This window comes from Hetaerina americana, unplaced genomic scaffold, assembly GCF_022747635.1.
Source record: "Hetaerina americana unplaced genomic scaffold, ioHetAmer1.1.p SCAF_8, whole genome shotgun sequence".
NCBI classification, from domain to species: domain Eukaryota; kingdom Metazoa; phylum Arthropoda; class Insecta; order Odonata; family Calopterygidae; genus Hetaerina; species Hetaerina americana.
The window spans coordinates 514,929-537,816 of record NW_027287427.1 but is presented as its reverse complement, the minus strand read 5'-3'; the positions used below and the strand labels follow the sequence as shown (position 1 = coordinate 537,816).

At 38.5% G+C, this 22,888-nt stretch overlaps 1 protein-coding gene across 1 annotated transcript in view; it reads right to left on the bottom strand.

The window, feature by feature from the left end:
- The window catches only part of LOC139697917 (ankyrin repeat and BTB/POZ domain-containing protein 2-like), a 108,840-nt gene that overhangs the window by 30,933 nt on the left and 55,019 nt on the right, over nt 1-22,888 (bottom strand). Inside the window, exons 9-17 of the mRNA XM_071596778.1 lie at nt 21,686-21,944; nt 17,950-18,092; nt 15,070-15,146; nt 14,899-15,015; nt 13,980-14,175; nt 13,778-13,886; nt 9,566-9,824; nt 6,452-6,461; nt 4,291-4,462 (exon numbers count right to left, since the gene is read on the bottom strand). Coding sequence (XP_071452879.1) covers nt 4,291-4,462; nt 6,452-6,461; nt 9,566-9,824; nt 13,778-13,886; nt 13,980-14,175; nt 14,899-15,015; nt 15,070-15,146; nt 17,950-18,092; nt 21,686-21,944 — 1,342 coding nt within the window. The remainder of the gene's footprint in view (nt 1-4,290; nt 4,463-6,451; nt 6,462-9,565; nt 9,825-13,777; nt 13,887-13,979; nt 14,176-14,898; nt 15,016-15,069; nt 15,147-17,949; nt 18,093-21,685; nt 21,945-22,888) is intronic.

The following is a 22,888-nucleotide window of genomic DNA, read 5'->3' as shown; positions in this document are numbered from 1 at the left end:
TCTCTACATCCGTATCCATCCTTTCTCCCTTCATTCTGTCCAACATCTCTATCCTATTCCTACCCCTTCCTTGTTTGCCCAACATTCTCCCCTCTATTACAGCCTTCAACATCCCATTGCCAATCAATATGCTTTACATCCATTTTTCCTGTCTACTAATAATTTCTCCCAACGATGCACTCTCCTTGCCCACCATACCTAGTACTTCCTCATTTGTTTTCTTCTTGGTCCATTTCACCTTCTCCATTCTTCTCCATACCTACATTTCAAAAACCTCCCATCTATGTCTATTCTCTTACTTCAGTAACCATGTTTCTGTGCCGTACATAACCATACTCCATATCAAAGCTTTGACGAGTCTTTTCTTAACATCCTAATTCAACGCCCCTGTCAACAACTCCCTCCTCCTTGTGAAAGCGTCTTTGCCTAGCGCAATTCTTCTCCTTACGTCCCAACTACTTTGACCGTGTTGGTCCAAAATACTACCGAGATATGTAAACTGTTCTACCTGCTCTAGTTTTTGCCCTCCTACTTTAATGTCTTTAATGCCTAGCCTTTTTCTTTCTAGAAAGTCGCATAACCTTTGATTAATTAATATTGATTCTCATCCCATATCTATTGCACTGAATTCCCTATTCACTATGCAATGCTTGCAACCCCTTGGTGGACTGACAAATTAGAGCTTGGTCATCTACACATCAAACTGATTTTATCAATTCCTTTCTGACTTTCTGACAAAATCTGACTTTCATTCCTACATCCAGTTCTTCCCATGCCTCTTTAATCATTTCCTCTACATACAGGTTGAACAGCACCAGTGACAATGGGCAACCCTGCCTTACACCTCTTCATAACACTGCCCAACCGGACTCCCCGTTCCCCACTCGCACCTGAGCAGTCTGAGACATGTACAGGTTGCGGATTAGCCTCCTTTCCCTCCAATCTATTCTTATTTTCTGCAATGTACTCATTAGTTTTTCCCTATTCACTCTATCAAATGCTTTTTCGAAATCTACGAAACAGGCAAATACCTCCTGGTTTTGTTCCATCCGAACTCCCCATTCCCCACTCGCACCTGAGCAGTCTTATATATGTACAGATTGCGGATTAGCCTTCTGCCCCTCCAATCTATTCCTATTTTCGGCAATATATGAATTATTTTTTCCCAACTCACTCTATCAAATGCTTTTTGGAAATCTATGAAACAGTCAAAAATATTTTGATGGTATTCTATGTTCCTCTCAATCAGTGACATCATTATTGCAATGGCATCAAGCATGCCTCTCTGTTTCCTGAACCCAAATTGATCATCCCTAAAGTATACATTTACCTAGCTCTCTATCCTTATGTTGATGATCCTGGAAACTACTTTAGCTGAATTAGAAATCAAAATTATTGTTCTATAGCCCTCACATGAAGTAAACTTCACTTTTTTTGGAATAGGAAGTAACACTGATCACACAAAGTCTTCCGGCCAAATTCCTCCTTCATAAATCCTACGAATTTTTCCATGAAAGCACTTCCTTCCATATTTCCCTTAACCTTTGAGTAGTCCAGCAGGAATGCTGTCTACCCCCACAGCCTTCTTTGATTTCGTTTCCCCAAAAGCCCTTTCTATCTCATCATGACGATATCATGTATACCATGCACCTAAGCTGTCATCATCCATGCCATCTTCTCTTTCTACATATGCCTAACCTTGATGGCCTAAGATCTTTACCATACAGTTCTTCTATATAATCCGTCCATCTTACTTGGATATTTTCTGTTTCAGCTGACATTTTCCCAGACCTTTTCCTAATTATTAACATGGACCTTCCCTTCTTACTTCCAGATTGTTTTAACCTTCTTGTATAGTACACCAATTTCACCCTTCCTCTGCAAACTTTCGATATCCTTCATCTACATCTACATAATACCCCGCAAGCCGCCGCAAGGGCATGTGGCAGGGGGTGCTAGGTCACTAACCGTAAAAAGGTAAAAAATCCTTGCAGTGTCTTCTACCGCACTTCTTTTGCCCTATTTGTTACCCATCTCAATTTATTATTTAACCCTTTGTACTTCCTCCTACCTTACTCTGCAAAGAAAATTAAGGGAACTGAAATGAAATAAGGCGATGGGAGTAGACAACATTCTTGTAGAATTGCTTAAAGGTTAACTTAAAAATGTGGGCCATCTCTCTTGATCTCACCGGTATGCTAATTATGGATTTGGGGAGGGTTTCAATCACTTAATGGTTACTCATACAGCGGGAAAGGATGGTAATACAATCACCCAATTAGAAGGCATGGCAGGAGTAACAGGAAAGGCAGTAGATAACAAACAATGGCCATAGCGATGATCAGATTGTATCCAATTAAAACCTACCATAAATGGTAAATTGCCAATATTAATAATTCAACTCTAGGAAGTAATGCTTCTCTAGCGCAGCTCTGTGGATAAGTATTCTCCCAATGCTAAGTTGAATGTTACAAGGACATAAGTATTTCACTTTGGCACATGAACTGCTAGAGAGGAGTATGACTTGTGATTCAGAGCCTCTTTCCCTTGATAAATGGCTCTATTTCAATATTTGAAATGGTTGAGAGTTTCTAGTACTCACATTAAAAGAAAATATTCTTTGTACAACTATTTTTTAACAATTAAATTGGACTCTTGATCAGCCTTCTGGTTCTGAAACAAAATATGTACCTCCTCTTTTGTTTCCATGGTGATTCTAGGCATCACTTTACCACTTATTGGATATAATTCGAATCTTGTACTGTTTGCTGGTGCCAATAACCTCTCTCTTCTTGGGAGATTGAAAAACTTCTTCATACGAGGTATGTTCAATAAAGAGAAGCTATAAATGATTCTAATCATGTTAAGTACAGTGTAATATTTGAACTATATTTTAGATTGTTAGCTCAATGTTGTTGTGGTACAAGTTTCATTTGTCTAACTCCAATATTCCATCCACAGAAATTATTATAATTTGAAGCATGTTGGGTTTTCTTATGCCTGCTGCTGCTGACAATGAAAAGGGCTTTTCAGGAAGGTGTGGCTTCACCTCGGGGAACAGGACAAGACACATTGGGCTAAGTCTGAACTCTAGGGAGGATGAGGAACACACTTCACCTTACATTGATGTTCATAAGATAATTACAATTTTGCAGTTGATTTCATGGAGTGAGTTTCACAGATGCCACCACATGCAAACACATCTCATTTATAATTTTTCTTTCACATGTTTCAATGTGCAATGCCTGCTGCTGATGTAATACTAGTATCAGATCAATGAATCAAATATAACGTATACATTAAACACTAGGCAACAATAAAAAAACCATAGACACAGTAATCAACCCGAAGGTCGGTTTGGTATGTGATGGTAGAATTCACCCAGTACTAAGCTAGATGGCATGTGAAATTTATACGTCAGGGTAGGGAGGCCAGCTAATTTCCCTGTGGTGGTTAGCTATGGTATCCCAGGAAGTTCTGGCGCCCAAAAAATCATGCCGTTTGGGTGGAGCTGAGGGTGCCCAAAGAGGTGTGCCTGGGAATTGAACCCAGGCCCTTCGCTTAGTAGTCCAAAGCTTTACCTTGGACTACTGCAAATTAAATATGAGATTAATTTTAAACTTCTAAACAAAAGCTAGTAATGCATAATGATAATTCATAGTAAATTTATGTCGATTTTCATATCTTTCAAAAAAAAACACTTCAAATTATTCCAAAATTGCTGACATTTACTCATTTGAAATACTTCAGATGGTGAGAGAATAGATGTTATAAATGGGGCAACTTTCCCATCCTGCTGAAAATAAGTAAATAAATAAAATATCACTTTAAATATAAATTAATTAGTTAATAAAAATAATACACAAGTACGTATTTTTAAGGAACACTAGTGGCCCTTTGAATTGATATTTTGAGTGGTCTCGATTTAGCTTGAGGCATGGTTTTTATCAAGCATTTGGCTAGCATCACATTACCAATATCTAAGATGTAAAAAAATCTTACATGAAAATTTCAATGCTGCCAAAAAGTAATTTAAATAACATTAAAATTGTATTGAATCCATAAAATTTAGAAATTGCATCAAAAAACTAAAAGATTTTTAATCTTGAAAGCATCTTCCCTTACACTATATGATGAATAAAAAAATCTTTTCTGTATAAAAAATACAATTGTTGTGTTAAAGAATTTCTGGAGGATCAAATGTGATATGCTACATTTCAATATGCATTCAACAAGTTAAGATACCACCCACGTAAAAAACTGTGGAGAGAAATAGAAGAAGGTTCTCACCTTGGTGGAGGGCAGAAGTTGTAGGGCATGAGGGATGAGGTCTACCCTCCCTGATGCCAACATACGGAATGCAAGATCAGTCTTCAGCCTCCTCACACACTCCACTTCATCCAGGTGCCACCTTCGAGGCCCCCCTTGGCCACTAGGGGAACTGCATAAGGATTCCTCATGCCTGTAACAAATGCTCAATGACCACAAAGGAATACTCTGGTGCTCATCATTAGGAGCTACCAACCACATCTCTCCTATGATACTCTATATAAATGCTTATTTAGTGCACTTAATTATTTGCTTGTAAGCCTTTTGGTAGTGTGTAACTAACAATTTTGACTTTCAAAGTAAGATAAGTGGTATCATGGTCGTAGAAGATTTAAAATTTTTAGAGTTACATGTCAACCAACTTCTTAAGTGGGATGAACATTTCTCCAAAGTAGTCAAGAAAATCAATTCAGTTTACCACCAAATATGAGTTTCAAAACACACTATAAGTTTAGATCTCTTAAAAATATCATATTATGGCTTTTCTACCCTGTAACTTATGGTGATCTAGGGAACATCATCCTCATTAAATCAGGTATTTTTAGTTCAGAAAAAATCGTAACACTCGTATGTTATCAACCTTATCGCCCACATTGCCAATCTCTATTTAAATATGTATCTTGGAATATTAACCCCACCTTGTGTATATATCTATGCGATTAAAAAGACAAAGAAAAAAACTTTTCAAAGAATAACAGTCATCACTGTCACAATACCAGAATATATAATGATATGCATGTGAAAACATTAAACCTGTCTATGGTGGCTAAAGGACCAACATCAATGAGCACAAAACTGTTTAAAAATCTGCCTAAACATTTAAAAAATGAGACCAGAATTTCACTATTCTAGAAGAAACTATTCGCATATCTGGTTGATGAGTGTTATTATAGTGTAAATGAATATTCATGCAAAGCTTAAGTGTCAATTAGTTTCCTGTCATAACTGCATTTGTATTTTTATTTGGGAAGAATCTGATCTATATCCCATTGACGTTTCTTACACACCTGTCATATAGTCTTAATATGGTGCACTGTGTCTGCTGGACAAATAAAATTATAAATAAATATTATAAATAAATATATTATTATTGGCATCTTTCAGTCTCCTTTTTTGGCCTTCCCAGAAAGCATCTTACAGCCATGACTTTCTAAACTATCATCTGTTGTATTTTATCTTCAATCTTTATCCTTGTAATTAATTTTAAGAAGATCAGGGTAGCTACAGATAAAATTCCAAAAAAAGATACTTTCAATGACTTTAACTGTTTGAAATAATGAACTAGTTCTTCAAATATTTATGTAATTAAAAATTACCACACTTATCAGCATACAGAATATCCTTTATGCAGAACTCCGCTCACTTCATTGAGATTATAAAAGAGACCAAAATAAGCAAGGAGGATATTTTAGTGAGTTTTGACGTAGTTTCTCTCTTCACAAGCATCCCGATCGGTGAAGCAGTAGAGATTATCAAATCACTCACGAGTGACGGCCTCCCGAAAGACATCCCAAAGAAGGTGGAGTTTTGCCTGAGAAACGCTTACTTCACGTGGAACGGAAAATTCTACAGGCAAACAAATGGCGCTGCAATGGGGTCCCCACTCTCACCGGTGATCGCCAATCTTTTCATGGAAGCTTTTGAACGAAAAGCCTTGCAATCCTTCCACAAAAAACCCAAACTCTTTGTGAGATATGTGGACGACACATTTGTAATATGGCCCCACGGAAAAGAAGAACTCCAGAAGTTCCTGCAACACCTCAACGCACAAAATGGTGCTATTAAATTCACCATGGAGATGGAAACGGACAACCGACTCCCCTTTCTGGATGTCCTGGTCGAGAAAAAAGAAAATGGGTCTTTGGGACACTCCGTTTTTCGGAAAAAGACCCATACGGACCAATATCTCCATGCAGACTCCCATCACCACCCTCAACAAAAAGCCGGAGTAATTAAAACCTTACTCCACCGAGCATGCTCCCTCTCTGACGCTGCCTCCATTGGAAAAGAAAAACAACATCTGCTGAAAACGTTCCAGATGAATGGCTTCCGGCGTGACAACATTCTGAAGATAATGCACAGGGTGGAAGGAAAGAAGCGGATGGCCCTGGAGAGGACCGACGAGACTAGCCCTAAGGAAAAGGCGACGGCACACGCTATCCTGCCGTACGTCGCCGGAACAACGGAAAAAATTGCGAGGGCCCTCCGGAAACACAACGTCTCAGCCAGGTTCAAATGCGTAACCAAAGTGGCCAATATCCTCGTCAACGCGAAAGACCGCCTCCCAAAAGACATCTCTGGAGGAATCTACCAAATCAAATGCAGCTGCGGCAACTCCTACATCGGCCAAACATCAAGAGCGCTGAAATGCCGAGTCCAAGAACACAGAAGGGCCGTAAAAAATAGACAGTTCCAGCAGTCAGCGGTGGCTGAACATCATTGGAGTGGACCGACACATAATATTGAGTTTGACAACGCCACTTTATTGAATAAAGAAGGCCGCTACTACCCAAGGATCATCAGAGAGGCAATTGAAATTGCAAAAACGCCCAGAAATTTCAACCGCGAGGACGGCTACCCCCTCGCCAGCGCGTGGAAACGTGTCCTCAAGGATTTCAACGAATCAGAGCACACCTCCTAAAAATAGGCGCCAAACGGAGGGTATATATATTGGACCAAAACCTGCATCGGCACTTCAGTGGACCTGAGGAAGCCAACTGGAACGTTGGCGAAATATCGTCCGAAAAATGGATACACGCGGAAGAAAACCCGAAAGAACCACTTCCTACAAATCTTTCCATTATTTTTTCTGTTCTATAAAACTAATAAATTGAATGATATATTTCCTTTACTTCACTCTGAGAGAGGGAAAAATTAAGTAAAATTAGTTCAAATTCACTGACATCTGAAGTTAAGTTTTGTTCAATGTACTTATGTGTGTGTTATTTAACTTGGCAAAAGCTGCTGTAATCATGTCTGTGAATGGTTGAACTCCCAACATTAAGCTAAAATACCTCAGGGTGTACGCTGGCAGTAAATCAACATTCGTTGCTACTGCATAAGTTTTAGTGTAGCACTATTGGCCATATCCTACTCTTATAATCGAGTTTATAATTTAAAATTTGGATGGGGTGTGGAAGTAGCCAGAATAGCAATTGTCAAATGGCGTATTGAATTGTAGATAATCCCGATCATTGCATTCGCACATCAGCGAAAACACAGAAACAACAGTTTTACTACTATTTTCAGGGTGGGACTACATTTTCTAGTATAAAAATATATTTTTTATGAAACATTTTTTTTAGATCATCAAAGTTTTTTTATGTTAAGATTTTGTTGCCAAGAATGGCTAAAAATCAATGCAGATTTTGTCTGCTATGGTATTGCATCCAAGCTATGAGTGACTACAAATGCTAAAAACAGAGAAATGGCAGATAGAGGAATTTCAGATCACTGTCCAGTGTAAAGAGAATAAGAACTTGATGAAGGCAGGAGGAGAAACCACAAGAAGCTATTTGTAGTAAACAACTTATACCTGTAAACTTATGACATGGAGTTGCTGAATGGCCAGAACTAGAAGAAAAATGATTAACTTGGATGTTAAACCACAAGATCAAGATGTTCACACAAATGGCAATAAGCGAGAGTGATTGCTACCAACAGGGACATCGATGATTTAACAGGAACAGCATCATAGTGATCCATATTCATGAAGAGATATGGCCTACATACAAAGACTAAAACTCAGATAGCACAAACAAGGCTACAGGAATATGAAGATCGGATTATTGAGTTACAACAATTTGTCATTAAGATAAGAAAATGAGAAAATTTTGAACTTTCACAAATAAGAAGCATGGGTGAGATCCCAGTGGTGGTTAATGTACCCTTAAGCAAAATACAGATTCTAAAGGATCAAAAAGCGCAACTACTGAAACTTGTGGATATGATTAAGCACATTACCCAATTGTTTTGTCTTGCTGTTCTGATGAAACAAAATTGCCATCTCTTTTGATTTACAAAAAGGAAAATCTTGCCCAAGGAAAAACTTCCTACATGTGCGTTTGTACATGTCCACCCTAAGGGTCCTGGGTGGACATGACAGTTTCAGGTTTAACTTTGTGGTATCCCTTCATTATGAGGGTAAAGAGAAACTTAACATTTACCCCAAAAGGATTTAATATTTCACGACCATGGTTTCGATGCTGCTCATCATCATCAGGTAACGTTCATCAACATTTTTCCAACTTATATGTAGTCTGGCTCCAAGAGAGGAGCAAGGGAGAGGAGAGGGGGTAAGGTAGGGGGAGTAAGGGAGAGGAGGTAAGTTGAGTTTAGGTGCAGCAGCCTATTAGTGGTTTAGGGGAGGGGGAGGCTATCTATTGGAAGGTTACTGGCTCAAATTCGTGAAAGTTTAAATTAATTAAGTGATCATTACATAAAAAATACAATGCATCCCTCCACCGTTCTTAGAAAGAACAGGTAGGGATTGGGACACCACAGAAAAATATCTGCCATCTCTGGGATCCAAACCCAGACCCTCTGGGTGGGAAGCCAGTATGTTATCTACACACCATCCCAGTCCCCTTGTAACATCATCCAAGATATGTGGAAATATTGACGTATTTAATAGCACAGAGAATGATTAATTTGCACAAAGGCTCAATTTCTGGAGAAGAAGCTGCAAATGATTCTTCATTTGGCTCTGGAAATGAATTTCTGGGTTTTGAGATTGTAGGTGAAAAGGCACCCAGCTACAATTTTCCCTAGCTATGCTTTTATAAACATGTAGTATGACTATCAAATTAGTATAATAAATCATTTTAGAAATTCATAAAAAAATGTAGACATTTACTAAAAATATGCATGAAAAAGAGGGTGTGTCTTATACTCCAAAGTATTCTATATGCTGGCAAATATGGCAAATGAAGGGTTTCAAGATCACTGTTGACATTATAAATCATTTAATATTCTTACGCATCCATAAAAACTGTAATTTAAGGACAGTGTGATTCAAATTAATGAATATTCTCAATATTAAAAACAACAATTCCAAATGGGTAAGGTCATTTGGCTGGAATGCGTTCAAAACTCCCTCCCTCCAATCACCCAACCCCTTCCTTATCTCCCACCCTTCCCCCCCCCACACACACCCTCCCTTTCCCTTCACACCCACAACCGGAGACTCACGTGGTCGCAGTGGGCGAAGATATGGGCGATGGGTCAAGGAGGGAGCGGGCGGGGCAGTCAACACCAGGTAGCAACAGCCGGGCTGCTTGCATAATATCATCGGCATCTACGGCCTGCGCCAGTCGGTGCTCAGCATGAGCGGTTGCCACTCGTACCCACTCTGCCAATGGTGGAAGCACCACATAGGGGCGCTCATATGAGAGCTCTTGGATGGGTGGGGGGTGTGCTGATGGAGGAAGAGGAGGTGGGGTCAGCAGGGGAGATGATGCCGTGGCAGCAGTGGCTGCTTGCTCTGCATGCTCCAACTGTCAATGACAAACACCAACCCTTGTCAGTACTATCAAATTGATGAAGGCAAAAAATATACCCATAAAATACTTAACAATGCACGGGGCAACTTAACATAATGTGGCTATATACCCAGTTATTACGAGTTCCACTGTCAACTTTGTGAAAGTTCATTATCACTGAATGAGTCAAACTTTTTATGTTTTCACAATGAATTGATTTCAAAGCACTACCGGTTTCAATTCAAAGGCGACATCAGCATCTGATCAGCACTGTAGCACAGCAGTAAACTTATCATGAAAGTATACAAAGTTTGACTCATTCTGTGATCAGTTATTATGTGTATTCTGAAAAAAGGACATAGTTACAAAAATAAATCAGGATGGACATCAGTTTCATCTTGTTTCAATATCCAACATTGTAAAGGAATTTCAGGAATTAAATGAACCTTAGGCTGCAATATCATCAGTTTTATAAAGGCTAATCAGTATTTCAAAATACGAAATAATTTACAATTTTAGTTACAATCTGACCAAACTAAATTCTGTAATTTGTAAAATTCCCATATAATATGTGGTATCAGCATTTTTGCTGTGCCACAATAAGATTTCCCATTAAGTGAGAGCAATTTATTTACCAGAAAATTTACCGCATTGATTTTAGATGTGGCCATCCAAATGCATCATCATGCATTTGGATCATGAACCCTCTGGTCTGGAGCAGAATCTACACTAATAATATGCTTCTCACAAAAATACAGAAGATACAGCATATGATATGACATAAATGCCACACACATAGGAAAATGGTGCACCAAGTCAAAAGTGAATGAAGTATACTAGTGGCACATTGACATTCCTACAAGCAAAGTGGCGTAAGCAAACAGACATCCTTAGCATTAGACACAATGATCATAAAACAACAATGGTGATAGCCATAGTGTGCTATCAGTTTTTACGTGTGACAAAAACAGATTTTTTTACAAGGCCATTTATTGTCATTTTTTCAGATAACCATGCATTTTATTCATTACAGTCACACATTCAAATAGCACAATAAAATATATTTTAACCATTTTAATAAAATGGCAGCAATTTTGATCAATTTTAGTGAGCAGCATGAATTTTGATGGTTTTCATCCAAAATTACCAATCTGATTTTATTATTTTGACAAAACATTATTAGCTTACATTCATGAATTTAAATTGCAGTATGAAATTTGATAATATTATTTACATATTTATTGTGTTTTGACCACAGTTTAAAGTTCGCCCACAAGCCCAAATCGGTGAGTCTTTGGTAAGAATATTTGTTGCTATGCAATTTCAAAATTAAATTTACCTCGGAGTATTAATTCTTAGAACAGTGATGTCTATGGAATATTTTGCCTCAAAATTAAGTTTTCTCCTAATTTCAACTACCAACTAACAAGTATACTATTGCTGTGAAAACTACAATATGCTCACAACCAGGTCACCAGAATATAGGATGAACACTAAGTCTTCTCTCAAAAGAATCAAATGAGTGTATTTATTATAACTCCTGATGAATGCGGGAGTCAAGAGTAACAGAGTTGCTTGAGAGGCAATGTGGCAATAGATAGTTGGTTCATGAAGTTGACCAATCAAATGAATTTAAATTTGAGGAGCTAATCACATATGACCTGGGGGAATACTGTGATTGCTGGTTGGATGATATATGGAGAACTGGTTGGGTATTGGACGTTTTCATGGAAAAATGAACGAATTTCAAAACTCTTAAAATGGCGGAAATCCATCCTATGCACTTTAATTACTTAATCCAGAAGCATTGAGAGGGGGTTTGTGGGCATTTCAATGGACTTATAAACACTTTCACAAATCCTAAAAATGACTGAAATCCATTCTACACGCATTAATTTTTGTCCAAAGCATTTAAAGGGGGTCATTGGGTGTTTTTATGGCATTGTAACAACTTTTCATGACTCTGAAAATGATTAGAATCTATTTTTTACAATTTAAAATTTCATCTGAAAGCATAATGGGATAGGGGGGGTGGTCTCCCAGCCCCCTTTCAGTCCCGACTTGGCTCCGTGCGACTTTTTTCATTTCCCCGACTGAAGAGAGAGCTTAAAGGAAAGCATTGGGAACGGTGGAAAACGTCCAAAAGCATGTTTACAATGTTCCTGAAAGAGACATTCCCGTAGAGAGGAGTATCAGGGTGCCTTCTTAGGCATTGCAGATACGTCTCCGTATGTGTATTATTGATGCAGGGGGAGAGTATTTTGAAGAATTTTAAGCATTTGTACATCAATGTAAATCAATAAATCTTGTTTTTCCCAGAGAATGCGCATTATTTTAAAAGTGGACCCTGTATACACGCAGAGAGATCTTCCACATAACTCAATCTGCACTAGTATAATTAAATTATTTAAAGGCTGAGGCTCCCTTTGAAAATTGTAATTCAATCTGTTAGATCACTATTTGATTTTCAATATGCAGAAATGAACAAGACTACTGCAGGATGATATAACAGCCAAAAGGCTCATGATTCCTTCATATGTTCCAGCTACAGAATTTTTAATAAGCCCACATAACACATTTGGCTACCATAAAGAGGCAGCTAGCAAGAAAAGACTGTGAAAGCATTAGTATTACAGATATTAACAAATAACTCAAATGGTAGCTTTTAAGGGTGGTGACCAACAGCTGAAGTCATTTGCACCATTGAGGATGAACAGGAAAGGATGAAGGGTGGAGAGAGACCTGACGTCAGAATTAGCCCACATAACTCAAACATTCACTCTAATCCTATGTGGCGGCTACCTTCTAGGGTATTTGATTCCTGTAATCCAATGTGCACCTTGAAGGAATTTGGCTCGAAGTAGAGCGTGCAGTGGTGAGTGACAGAAGGAGGAGACTGATGCACTCTAATCTCAAAACACAGCAATAGCCTTTGTACTTCAATAAGGCACATTTATGCATTATTTTACTATGTAGGTGATCACTGCTTATGATGCAGCACTTTTGATCCTATTCTGATTTACTCACAAAGGAAATGAAGAGTCGCATTTTCAGTTGAAATGGCTACCTGAATTGAGGAGTTAATTCGTTTCCTATTATTCACAAGACTCTGTAGACAGAAATTTTTATAAACTAATGTGTATCCATTAAAATTACATTTTCATTTCATATGAATATCATATTTTGTTGATCAACAGAAATGCCCCTATTTTTATATTTGTTATGAATATTAGTATTTATGTTAAAAAACTAATAAAAATGTTTATATTATCTTAACTGCCTACTATGTTCATTCTAAACTGTGTCTACTGCATCTAGTCCGCTTCCATGGGAGTGCATGGGAAATTCAATCTCCAATTTAGTAAATGTAATAAAAAACACAAACCCCAAAATTTGGTTTTCAAAGAGAAAAATTTCATCATAAATAGAAAAATTTTCAAAAATTTATTCATCGCTAGGGAAATATGTGCTAATCCATCAATCCGGGGTGGACACATAATTACCACTCACAAATTCTATGGAAAGATTTTAAAGGACAGACATATTTCACTATACGGGCACTACTGAAAAGAAGATAGTTAATCAGTTTACCAATATATAACAGTCAATGCTGTTTTCATTTTGAAAGTGTTCACTTCCTTTAACAATTAATGTGTAATTTTATTCATCTATTATGAAACAGCTGGACCACAATGAGAACTATTGTTCCCAAACACTTTATAATCTGCATTAATATTTTTTTAAAGTCATTTTAAGACTGCATATGATACGTATGCTTTGGGATGTGACATTAATTGACTTAGCAATCAGTTTTCATCATATTCCAAAATTACCATATGGGGGACTTAAGCCCGAGGAAAGACACGTTTTCAAAGGGAATAAATGATAAAATTTTGAAAAAAGTCAGAAGAGTGGAAAAGAGGAGGGGAGTGGAAATGGGGCAAGCAAAAGGGTGTGTGTGTGCGCACCTGAGAGCATCGCATGAAATAGAAGAGGCTGTGAAGTGCTGGCTGCGTCCAGGAAATGGCCGACGAGGATGGCGATGGGGGTGGGGGTGGAGAGGATGGTGAGGAGGAGGTGGGGGGTGGCTGAAGCCTCGATGGACTGCCCCTGGAGAGCGGCGAGCAGGATGCCGTTGACGAGGCTGAAGAAGAGAGTGACGAGGAGGATGAGAGATGGGTGCTGGAGGTGCTCGTGACGCGTGCTAGGAGATCCGACAGCTCCTGTGGTGACCCCACACACGTCGTGAGGAGAGACTGCTCCAGGGACTTGACTGCCGGAGTGCCCACAGTACTGCTCGCACCACTGCTCACCCCACTGCTGCTCACACTGCTCTCACTCGGCCACCTTGGTAGGGCCAATGCACCTACACACATGATACAAAAGTCAGCGGTGCACAAACAATAAACATTATGTTCTATGGCAATATTTTAGGAGATGGAAATGTTTTGCTACATGTTATGTTTAATTGGTTTCTATTGGAAACTTATGTGGACAATAACTGCTTTTTAATGTTAAAATATTTCACATCATCTTTAATTACAACATGGCAAGGAAAACATTAAAAAAAATTAAAACCACATCAATTTTTCAAAAACTCCTATAGATTAAGATAAGATTTTCTGACTTGCGCAAGTAAAAAGACATTCTGGCTCTAATACTGTTACACTTCCTACAATTACCTCCCGGGATCTAATACCACTCTGAATCTTTAAGATGAGGATGTCGAGTTTTTATCCTTATGACAAATTTAAAAATGAAAGGGAGCCGAAAAGTGAGTGCAATTTTAAATTCATGATGATAAATGTATTTTGAGTACACTCATTCTAATGGTCAATGCTTTAAAAAGTCAATATGTTCAAGCACAAAACCACTTCAAGTAGAGATTGCTCGGACACGTTCAAGGTAAGCCTTCTAAGAAGCTATTTATCAGTAAGGAAAATTAAATTGTTATGTGCTCAAGCACAAATCTCACAAATCAACCTGCTAATGAACATGCACTCTGATTGGCATCCTTGTATTCACACACACACACACACACACATACACAGAGGTACAAAGTTGCTAGCATTTACGGTGGTGGACTCACCAGAGGCAGTCCTCCCTGCATTGAGGTGAGCATATGGCTGTAGGAGGCCCCAAAGGTCACCATTGTTAGCAATGGCATGCTCAAACATGGTGGCAGAGAGCATTGGTGGGGGCGATACTCCATCAGCACCATCTCCCATGCCACCCACATCTTCACCAGCTCCGAGACCACCAATTGAAGGGATGCATGCCAAAACAATCTCCTCCAACAGATTTTCGACTCCAGCCGCCAAGTAAACTGCAGCATACCTGAGGAAAGGAACTCAATGGCTTGCTTCCAAACATTCAACTTCACCATCCACTAAAGTGCTAAATATTTCAATTCCCTGAGGAGTAACTGATCGTAGCACTTTTCCACTTGATAAAAACTTTCCACCTTATCAAGTGGAAAAGTGCTACGATCAGTTATTCATTATGTTCGACTTCCACCACATCACGCCTGAAGCTACTCAATTTATCCCTGAGGAGCTTTCAATAATTATGCCAATAGTCAAAGGACGATTCCTTTTCAAAAGAATTATGGGCATGCTTCTGCATGATTTATTTCATATAGTTCCATGTTCTCACATCAGCTAGAGCATTAAAGTCGTGGCTGAAATCTTGGGGAACAATGACAAAGAAAGGTTGAGGAAAAAATGGAGAACTGTAGTCTTTGGGTTCTCATGTGTGGTTACCACAGTCTTCACTAATCCCACCAAATATTCGAGTGTTGGTGAAAAGTGTTTAAAGATTTGGACATGAAAAATAAGTGAACACTCTAATAATCTTAATTTGGCATTAAACCTTATGGCTCAATGAGTTAATAAATTGCTTAAATGATGGCTTCACTAGATCTACCAAGTTGAAATCTATTGCATATGTTAAATTAGATGATATTTTATTGCTATTCTGTCTGTTAAAAAGCTGGTATCCTGTCTGTTAAAAAAAGCAATGACTGCAATATCTTGAAGACTTTAAACAGAAAGGTGAGACAGCATTTTCCATAGAGTTACTAATATATATGTATGTATATATATATATATATATATATATATATATATATATATATATATATATATATATATATATATATATATATATATATATATATATATATATATATATAAACTTAAATAATAGTATTTTGACGAATAGGTTATTATCTTCAGCGAGGAACTGATTTTAAGCATGTGATAAAAAGGCATTCACTTTGACAAATTACCTTAAGCTTCAATGTAATTTGTCATGACTTACAAGACATCATATTTAATGGTGTTGAATATAAACTTACATTTTAGATCATCCCTGATAGTGTCCACCTGTGGTCCTAAATTCTAGTATTCTTACTTTAGTAGTCTTAAAAAGAAACCTTTCTTAAATATGGAAACAAATTTTCTGCTGAAATATTAATTCTAGGATGAGGTTGGAGGTAGAAGTGCTGGAAATGGGCTTGAGAACTATGTTATATCATGGAGCACTTCATATGCAGTGGAAACTAGCTTAATGAGAAATTTGCGCAACAATTAATTTGCACAGTGAGCAAATGATACTGTGGAAAAATGACTTACTTAATGAACAATGTTTCACATGATAGATAGACAGATAGATAGATGAATAGTCATCTTTATTTTGCGGGAGATTGAGACAATGGAGTCTCTTCTACCACCTAACCCCGCATAATGAGTGAAGGACAATGAGAGGGGAAGTCCTGGATTTTGCACCTGCTGCAACAGTCTCTGTTTAGGCCTTATTCCGATAGCATCTATTTGTTGCTTGTGATCACAAATTTTTCCAAACGTATCTTCAGATATTAATTTTAATTTTTTGTGCAACGATGAATAACATTTTGGGCATTGTTTTAATATGTCACTGAAGAAAACTCTGCAAGAAGACAGCCATAAGAGGATAAAATAATTGTAGAAATGAAAAATAAAATTATTGAGAAATGAGAATGCGGCGTCAGCATGACTGATCTAGCACAAATGTACAATCACTCGTTAACAAGGATTTGCACTAAGAACAAGGACAAAATTAAGGAGATAGAGGCTTCAAAAGGAGCGACAAGAATATCTACGTAATGGTTATGTATTGTCAATAATGTTGAAAGGTTGCTTCTCTTATGAATAAATGAAAAGCAATTGCAATGCAACAATAAAAATGAGGACATGATTTGTGCGAGATTGAAAGTGACTGTCCCTGACCTCATTAGGAAGATGCCAGGATCATCAACGGCTGAAGAAAAAGTATTTAAGGGGAGCCATGCATGGTTCAAGAAGTTTAAATGAAGAACTGGCATCTGCAGTGTGGTGAGGCATGGGGAAGCAGCAAGATCTGACTCACAGGCAGTCGAGAACTCCATCGGAGACTTTAAGAAGCGCATATATTCAGAGTTATCTGCTGCAAAAGGTTTTAAATTGTGACAAGACATATCCATTCTAGAAAGAGATGTTGAATTGAATCTAAGAAAACAGTAAGGAAGAATGAATTGCCCAGCCACAACCCAATGAAAGACATCTCATGCCGCTATTTTGTACCAATGCAAGCGGCGACTAGGAAATGAAATTCCGGCTTGTTTACTATTAAGAAACTCCCTCCAATGGAATGTAAAGTTCAGAAGAGCAGGTTAAATATGATTTTTTTTCAGCAAATAGAATTCAAATCTCAAAGATTGTTCATTGCACAGCAGAAGAAAATCTGAAGATGATTCATAATCCTACACAATACATATATATTTTTCTTTGAATAAGTTTTGCAAATAAATTTTCTGGAATAGAAAGCATGATCTTATTTTTTATCTATTGATATGGGAATAATTGTTTTGCAAAACAAGTGTTTTGCATTATGAGTAAGATTTTGGAATGACTTATCCTAATAGAGCTAGGTTCCGTTGTAATTTATACTTACTTACTCAGATGCTGATAAAATTTGAATGTTTTCCTCTCAATCTCTCTCATGTATTTTTCCACAATGATCAATAAATATACCTTTCAGGGCACAGACACCCATAATATGCATGCCTGTGCTGTGGATGGGTTTCACCCATTGGCTAGGGGACAGAGGGGGCATGACTCACTCATGGATGAACTTTCCCAGGCGGACATCACACATCCAGCGATGAAATCGGCCGACAGGAAGGTTGAGGCCTGCACGTGCCGCCTTGCTTTGCCTCAGTTGGTCTCCAGACACGGCATACATGGCTGCAGCTCTCAGGCAGGCCTAAGTGGCACATGGGGGAAAGAGGGAGGAGATAGAGGGAGGCATCCACCCAACTCACATCCATTTCTCATCTGGAAAGATGGAGAGAGGCACACCTGTACCTTGTGCAGGGTGTCTCAGGTGCAATAAAGATGAGCTCAAGTCAGAGCATACACCAAATATCACTGGAGCCATGAGTGCAGACAAAATGAATTGTTTTGCAGTTTATGTGAAACCATACATGAGATTTAAAGCTTAAATTAATGGGGAATACTGAAATTACTTTTTATTACACTCTCAAATTTTGATACTGGTTTAATTAAAAAATCTACTTGGTTATTTTTTAATAACAATATGAAATAAAATCATATAATGCTCGCTTTGCCCTTTGTACTGAGTGTTTAGAGAATGTAAAATGATAACAGGAAATAATTGGTATGGTGTGAGAGTGACTCAGAGCTTTGGTTTCCCCTGATTTAAGTTCATCATCACAGGGCTTTTGCACTCTGTTGCACTTTTGATGACCCCTGGAACTGAGCTAGTGGGGGCAATGATAATCGCTCCTGGTAAGGTCACGCATGTCAAATAGGTCAAAGGTTTGGGGCCCGACTAAAGGTAGTGATTTCAGTGTCTCTTCCTCAGTGAGGGGGCTGCAAAGGCATCTGAACCCTGGTTGGTGGACATTGAGTGATGGTGTCACGTTAAAAACAACTATTGTGGAAGGAAATAGAAAAATACCACAATTCTTTTTTCCACTACCTTATGATGAATATAAGTATGGAAATGAATCCTGGAGTCTATGGGACTTGGCCTGGACCGGGCAGTGCGTTGATCCCGGCAATGGAGAGGCAAGACTTCCACAGTAGTCATCTCACATAATCCTTACAGAGCAGAATCAGTAGCAGCAGCAGTGAAAAATACACAGAGGAAAACTGAACCAGAAAAAATTGAAATTCGGGGTGCTAGGATGATTTGAAAAAGGGAAAATTGGAAAATATTAATTGGGAGATTGAGAGAGGAAATAAAGAGATATTTTAGAACTGTGCATGGTGAGATGAAAAAGTTGTAGATTACTGGAGTTAAAGAGTAATATACAGTGGAGGGGAAGAGAGCCAGGGTGGTATAAATTAAGTATTCAAAAATAAGGTAGGCATAAGCAAAGTAAACATAGAGCAAACTACAGATAGAATATTTATTTACTATATTTGTTGGGGTGAGATTGAGATTATACATGTAAAGTCCCTTCTCTCACCCAACCTTGAAACATATCATTGAAGACAATTATAATTACATACAACCATGCCCTAGGTGGATGGACACCCACCCAGGTGGGTATTCATCCACCAAGGCTTAAGATTTTTGGCTGGCAATGACTTGAGCTATGTGCACTGTAGCGACAGACGACACGCTCACGCCTCGACTCTCACTTGTCCGCAATTGCCCTAGAGGGCCGAGCGGCAATGACCAGAATGGCCTGTTGGCAATTACCCGGACAAGTGGTATGCGCACGTCCACCGGAGTGTCTACATCGAGTCCGTCCATCGCTTTATTGAGGACCTTTCTTATTGCACTTGCTCTTAGTTGCTGCAATAAACAGTACTACCTGATATTACTGCATTATTCCTACCTAACCGCGTGTAACCCTATATGTACCTTTAATTAAAATGTGTTGCTTGCCACAATTTTTTCAGGCAAACATTTCAAAAGATGATTTTGAATTAAATATTATAGGTTTCATCAAAATTAAGTTCTGTTCACAATAGCATAGCAATATGCATTTTCTTTTCTAACTTCACTTTAAATTTTCTACTCTACCCATATCAAGTACATATTGCTCATTCTCTATTCCTCCTCCTTCCTGCCCACCCTGTCCACCTCTCCTATCATGTGCTTGCTTTCAGCATCCAATTCTCTACATCTCAATAGATCTAATAAATGCTCCTTACACTGAGAACTTTATCCAACTTAAAGCCCTCACAGTTATTCTTGTTTCATTCGCAAATACTGCCCAAATAAGTTATTTATCAGGCAGAACTGATACCCTTACCACAATGTAGGAAACAGATACCTTGGCTAGCTGTATAATGGAAATCCTCAGGCTATTTCTGCTTCAGTCAAACTGAAAATTATGAGTGAAGAAAGGGGCAATAACATGGGCAGTATTGCCTATCAGTCAGTTTCTTAGTTATTTCAAAATTTGATTTTTATGTGCCTCAAATGCTTAGCAATTAATAAAAAAATTAATTTTCTCTTGTATAGCCAATGAAGTGGTAAGTTTGAGAATGAAGGCAGGAAATATGGGTAGTCACAGGAGTTGAGCCTTGTTTCAAACCCTTGCAGCCACATCTACACCTGCTAGGGTTCTGGTTTGCTAGGCATGTATTTGAAAATGCACACTTTGTTAGCATCCCGCAGTTACTAACGCTCCTTCTTTCCTTGGTATCTTTAGTGCCTTGTGGCCATTCTGATGCTTCCTTGATTCCATGCATCAGGGATATCATTAGGAATTCAATTCAGTTCCTTAATATTCTATTCAAAATGTGGTGTTTCATATGAAGAACTGTTAAACAATGGTTGAGAGGGAAACTATTGCCTTAATTTGGGGGTGAAAAATTTTACTTAGGTGGATGGAATCCGATTTTATTGTATTCCAAAAGTTACTGTACTATGAGGACAACTATGGTTGGGACAGACTGGACAGAGATAACTTTATTGAGTTGGCCTCCAGTAATATGGAATAAATCCCACTAGTTATGTTTCATGCATTTCCAGCCCTTTGAACTATTCCCTCCTGGAAAATTTGAGGGGATACATCCACTAGAAATACTCATTTCTGGCATGCAATCTGTAGTCAGAATGTTTAATTATGCATTAACAATAAGTAAGAGTTCCTTGACTTTAAATGCCACTTCAAAGAATAGTTTCATCAATATGTTGATTTAAATATTTCTTTTGATTTAATAATTTCTCCATCATCCCATCAATCTGTCTCCATATGTTTTAGGGTATCTCTAATAATATATTAGGACTTTAAAATAATTTGAAAATCGTGTTTTACCATTTTTAATGATCCATAGCTATTATAGTATCCAACTTTACCTCCAAGGATTATTTTGAATACTCCCCCATCTGCTATGTTACTATGTGTCTGCAAATGCAAGATTATACATGGCAGTGATGGAGTGATTGCACCAAGCTTATGGCTTGGGTGAGGGCACTTTCAAGGGATTTCTCATGTTGTTTATGGGAGCGAAGTAACTATTTCTTAGACTGCACCTTTCCAGTAACTGCCCAGTCCTTGTCCCTTTCCATCCTTCACCCACTCATGAAGTTGTCCCCCAAGCAAGTATTATGTTTTGCTGTGCCTTCTTGTATGGTATGCTATGCCCCACTGTTCCTGCTCTTCCTGTAATACCGTTACTGTAGTCATGCTATGGTTCAACTTTGGAGCCCAATGTGGAAGACCTTTGACACTGTTTCAGGAGTGCTAAAAATAAATGCTCAACCTGTCCAAAAATTATCACACTACGACAAAAATAACTAAATGGGATTGGCCGTTGTTTATTAAGTGGAGAGTAGCAAATGAGGGGAAGGAGGGGTGAGCCAGCGAGTACCTTTGTGCAGGAGTCAGCGAGTGCAGGGGAGAGCACGATGCGTAGTGCAGATGCAACTTCCCTCTTTGAGCAGAGGCCAAGGGGCCGAGCAAGGCGCTGTGCTTCCCTCGAAACCCTGACCAGTGCCCTCTGCAGCAGGTATGAGAGGCGTGGCACAGTCTCTGGCGCCACTCGCTCTGCCTCTCCCCTTGCCCGCCCCCTTGCCAGAGCACGAACGACGTCTGTCTGCGACCACGGGGGGGACTGCAACTCCACCAGCCTACACAGAGAAATGGAACAGAACCCAAGGCATTTTGTGCCATCAGCCACCCCAAAACACTCACAAGCTCCAACAAGGAATTTTGAATGCCCCGATTTCACTTAAAAAATATCGCATAAATTTTGGGGTCAATGTATATCATATATTGCAAGCAGATGGCTTGTGAGGGGAGAAGTCAAGAGCAGATGGAACCTCAGAAGTGGAATGAAATGGATGGAGTTCAATGAATGTCAAGCACAGAGTAACTCTTCTTAGACTGGGAAGGTGTTTACTGCAAAGTGGTAACTGATGCATTCAAGAAAGATTGGTTTAAAAACAAGGCTGTCAATGGTTAATGCCATCATGTTTTAAGTGGCACTGTCAACCTTTGGGAAAGGAGGCCCAGAAGAAGCCTCGCAAGACCAGATGCTGGAGAGGGAATGGTGAAAGAGGAAAATGGAGAAATTTAGAGGAGTTGCTTAATGGGAGTAGGGGAAGCACCACACAGAAACATGCAGAGGCTAAATGGAGAGTGGTTTGGAGATGAAAGAGATTTCGAGGCATTGATAGCCTATGAGAGTTGGCCGTAGTGAGGACAGCAAACCAATCTTTATATTTAAATATTGGCGAGGAAGGCAAAACAAATACAAGAAACTGAGAGAGTAAAGCCAAAGAAGTTTCTTGCTTTCTACATACCTGAAAGAACACCTCTGACATATAATCAAGCTGATAAGTAAAAATGACATTTCTAAGCAACATTTCTGTACTTACCTAGAGAAAAGCAATTATATGAGAAAAAAATCATTTCCATTGATCTTAGTTCCCAGTTAAGGTTCAGAAGCCACTTTGAACCATACTGATACAGAATATCTTTGGAAGTCATGATGTCAGGATCAAAAATGCAACTTCTTAATCTGGAGTTTATGCAAACTATCATTCAAGTCAAAGCTTACACGAAATGAGAT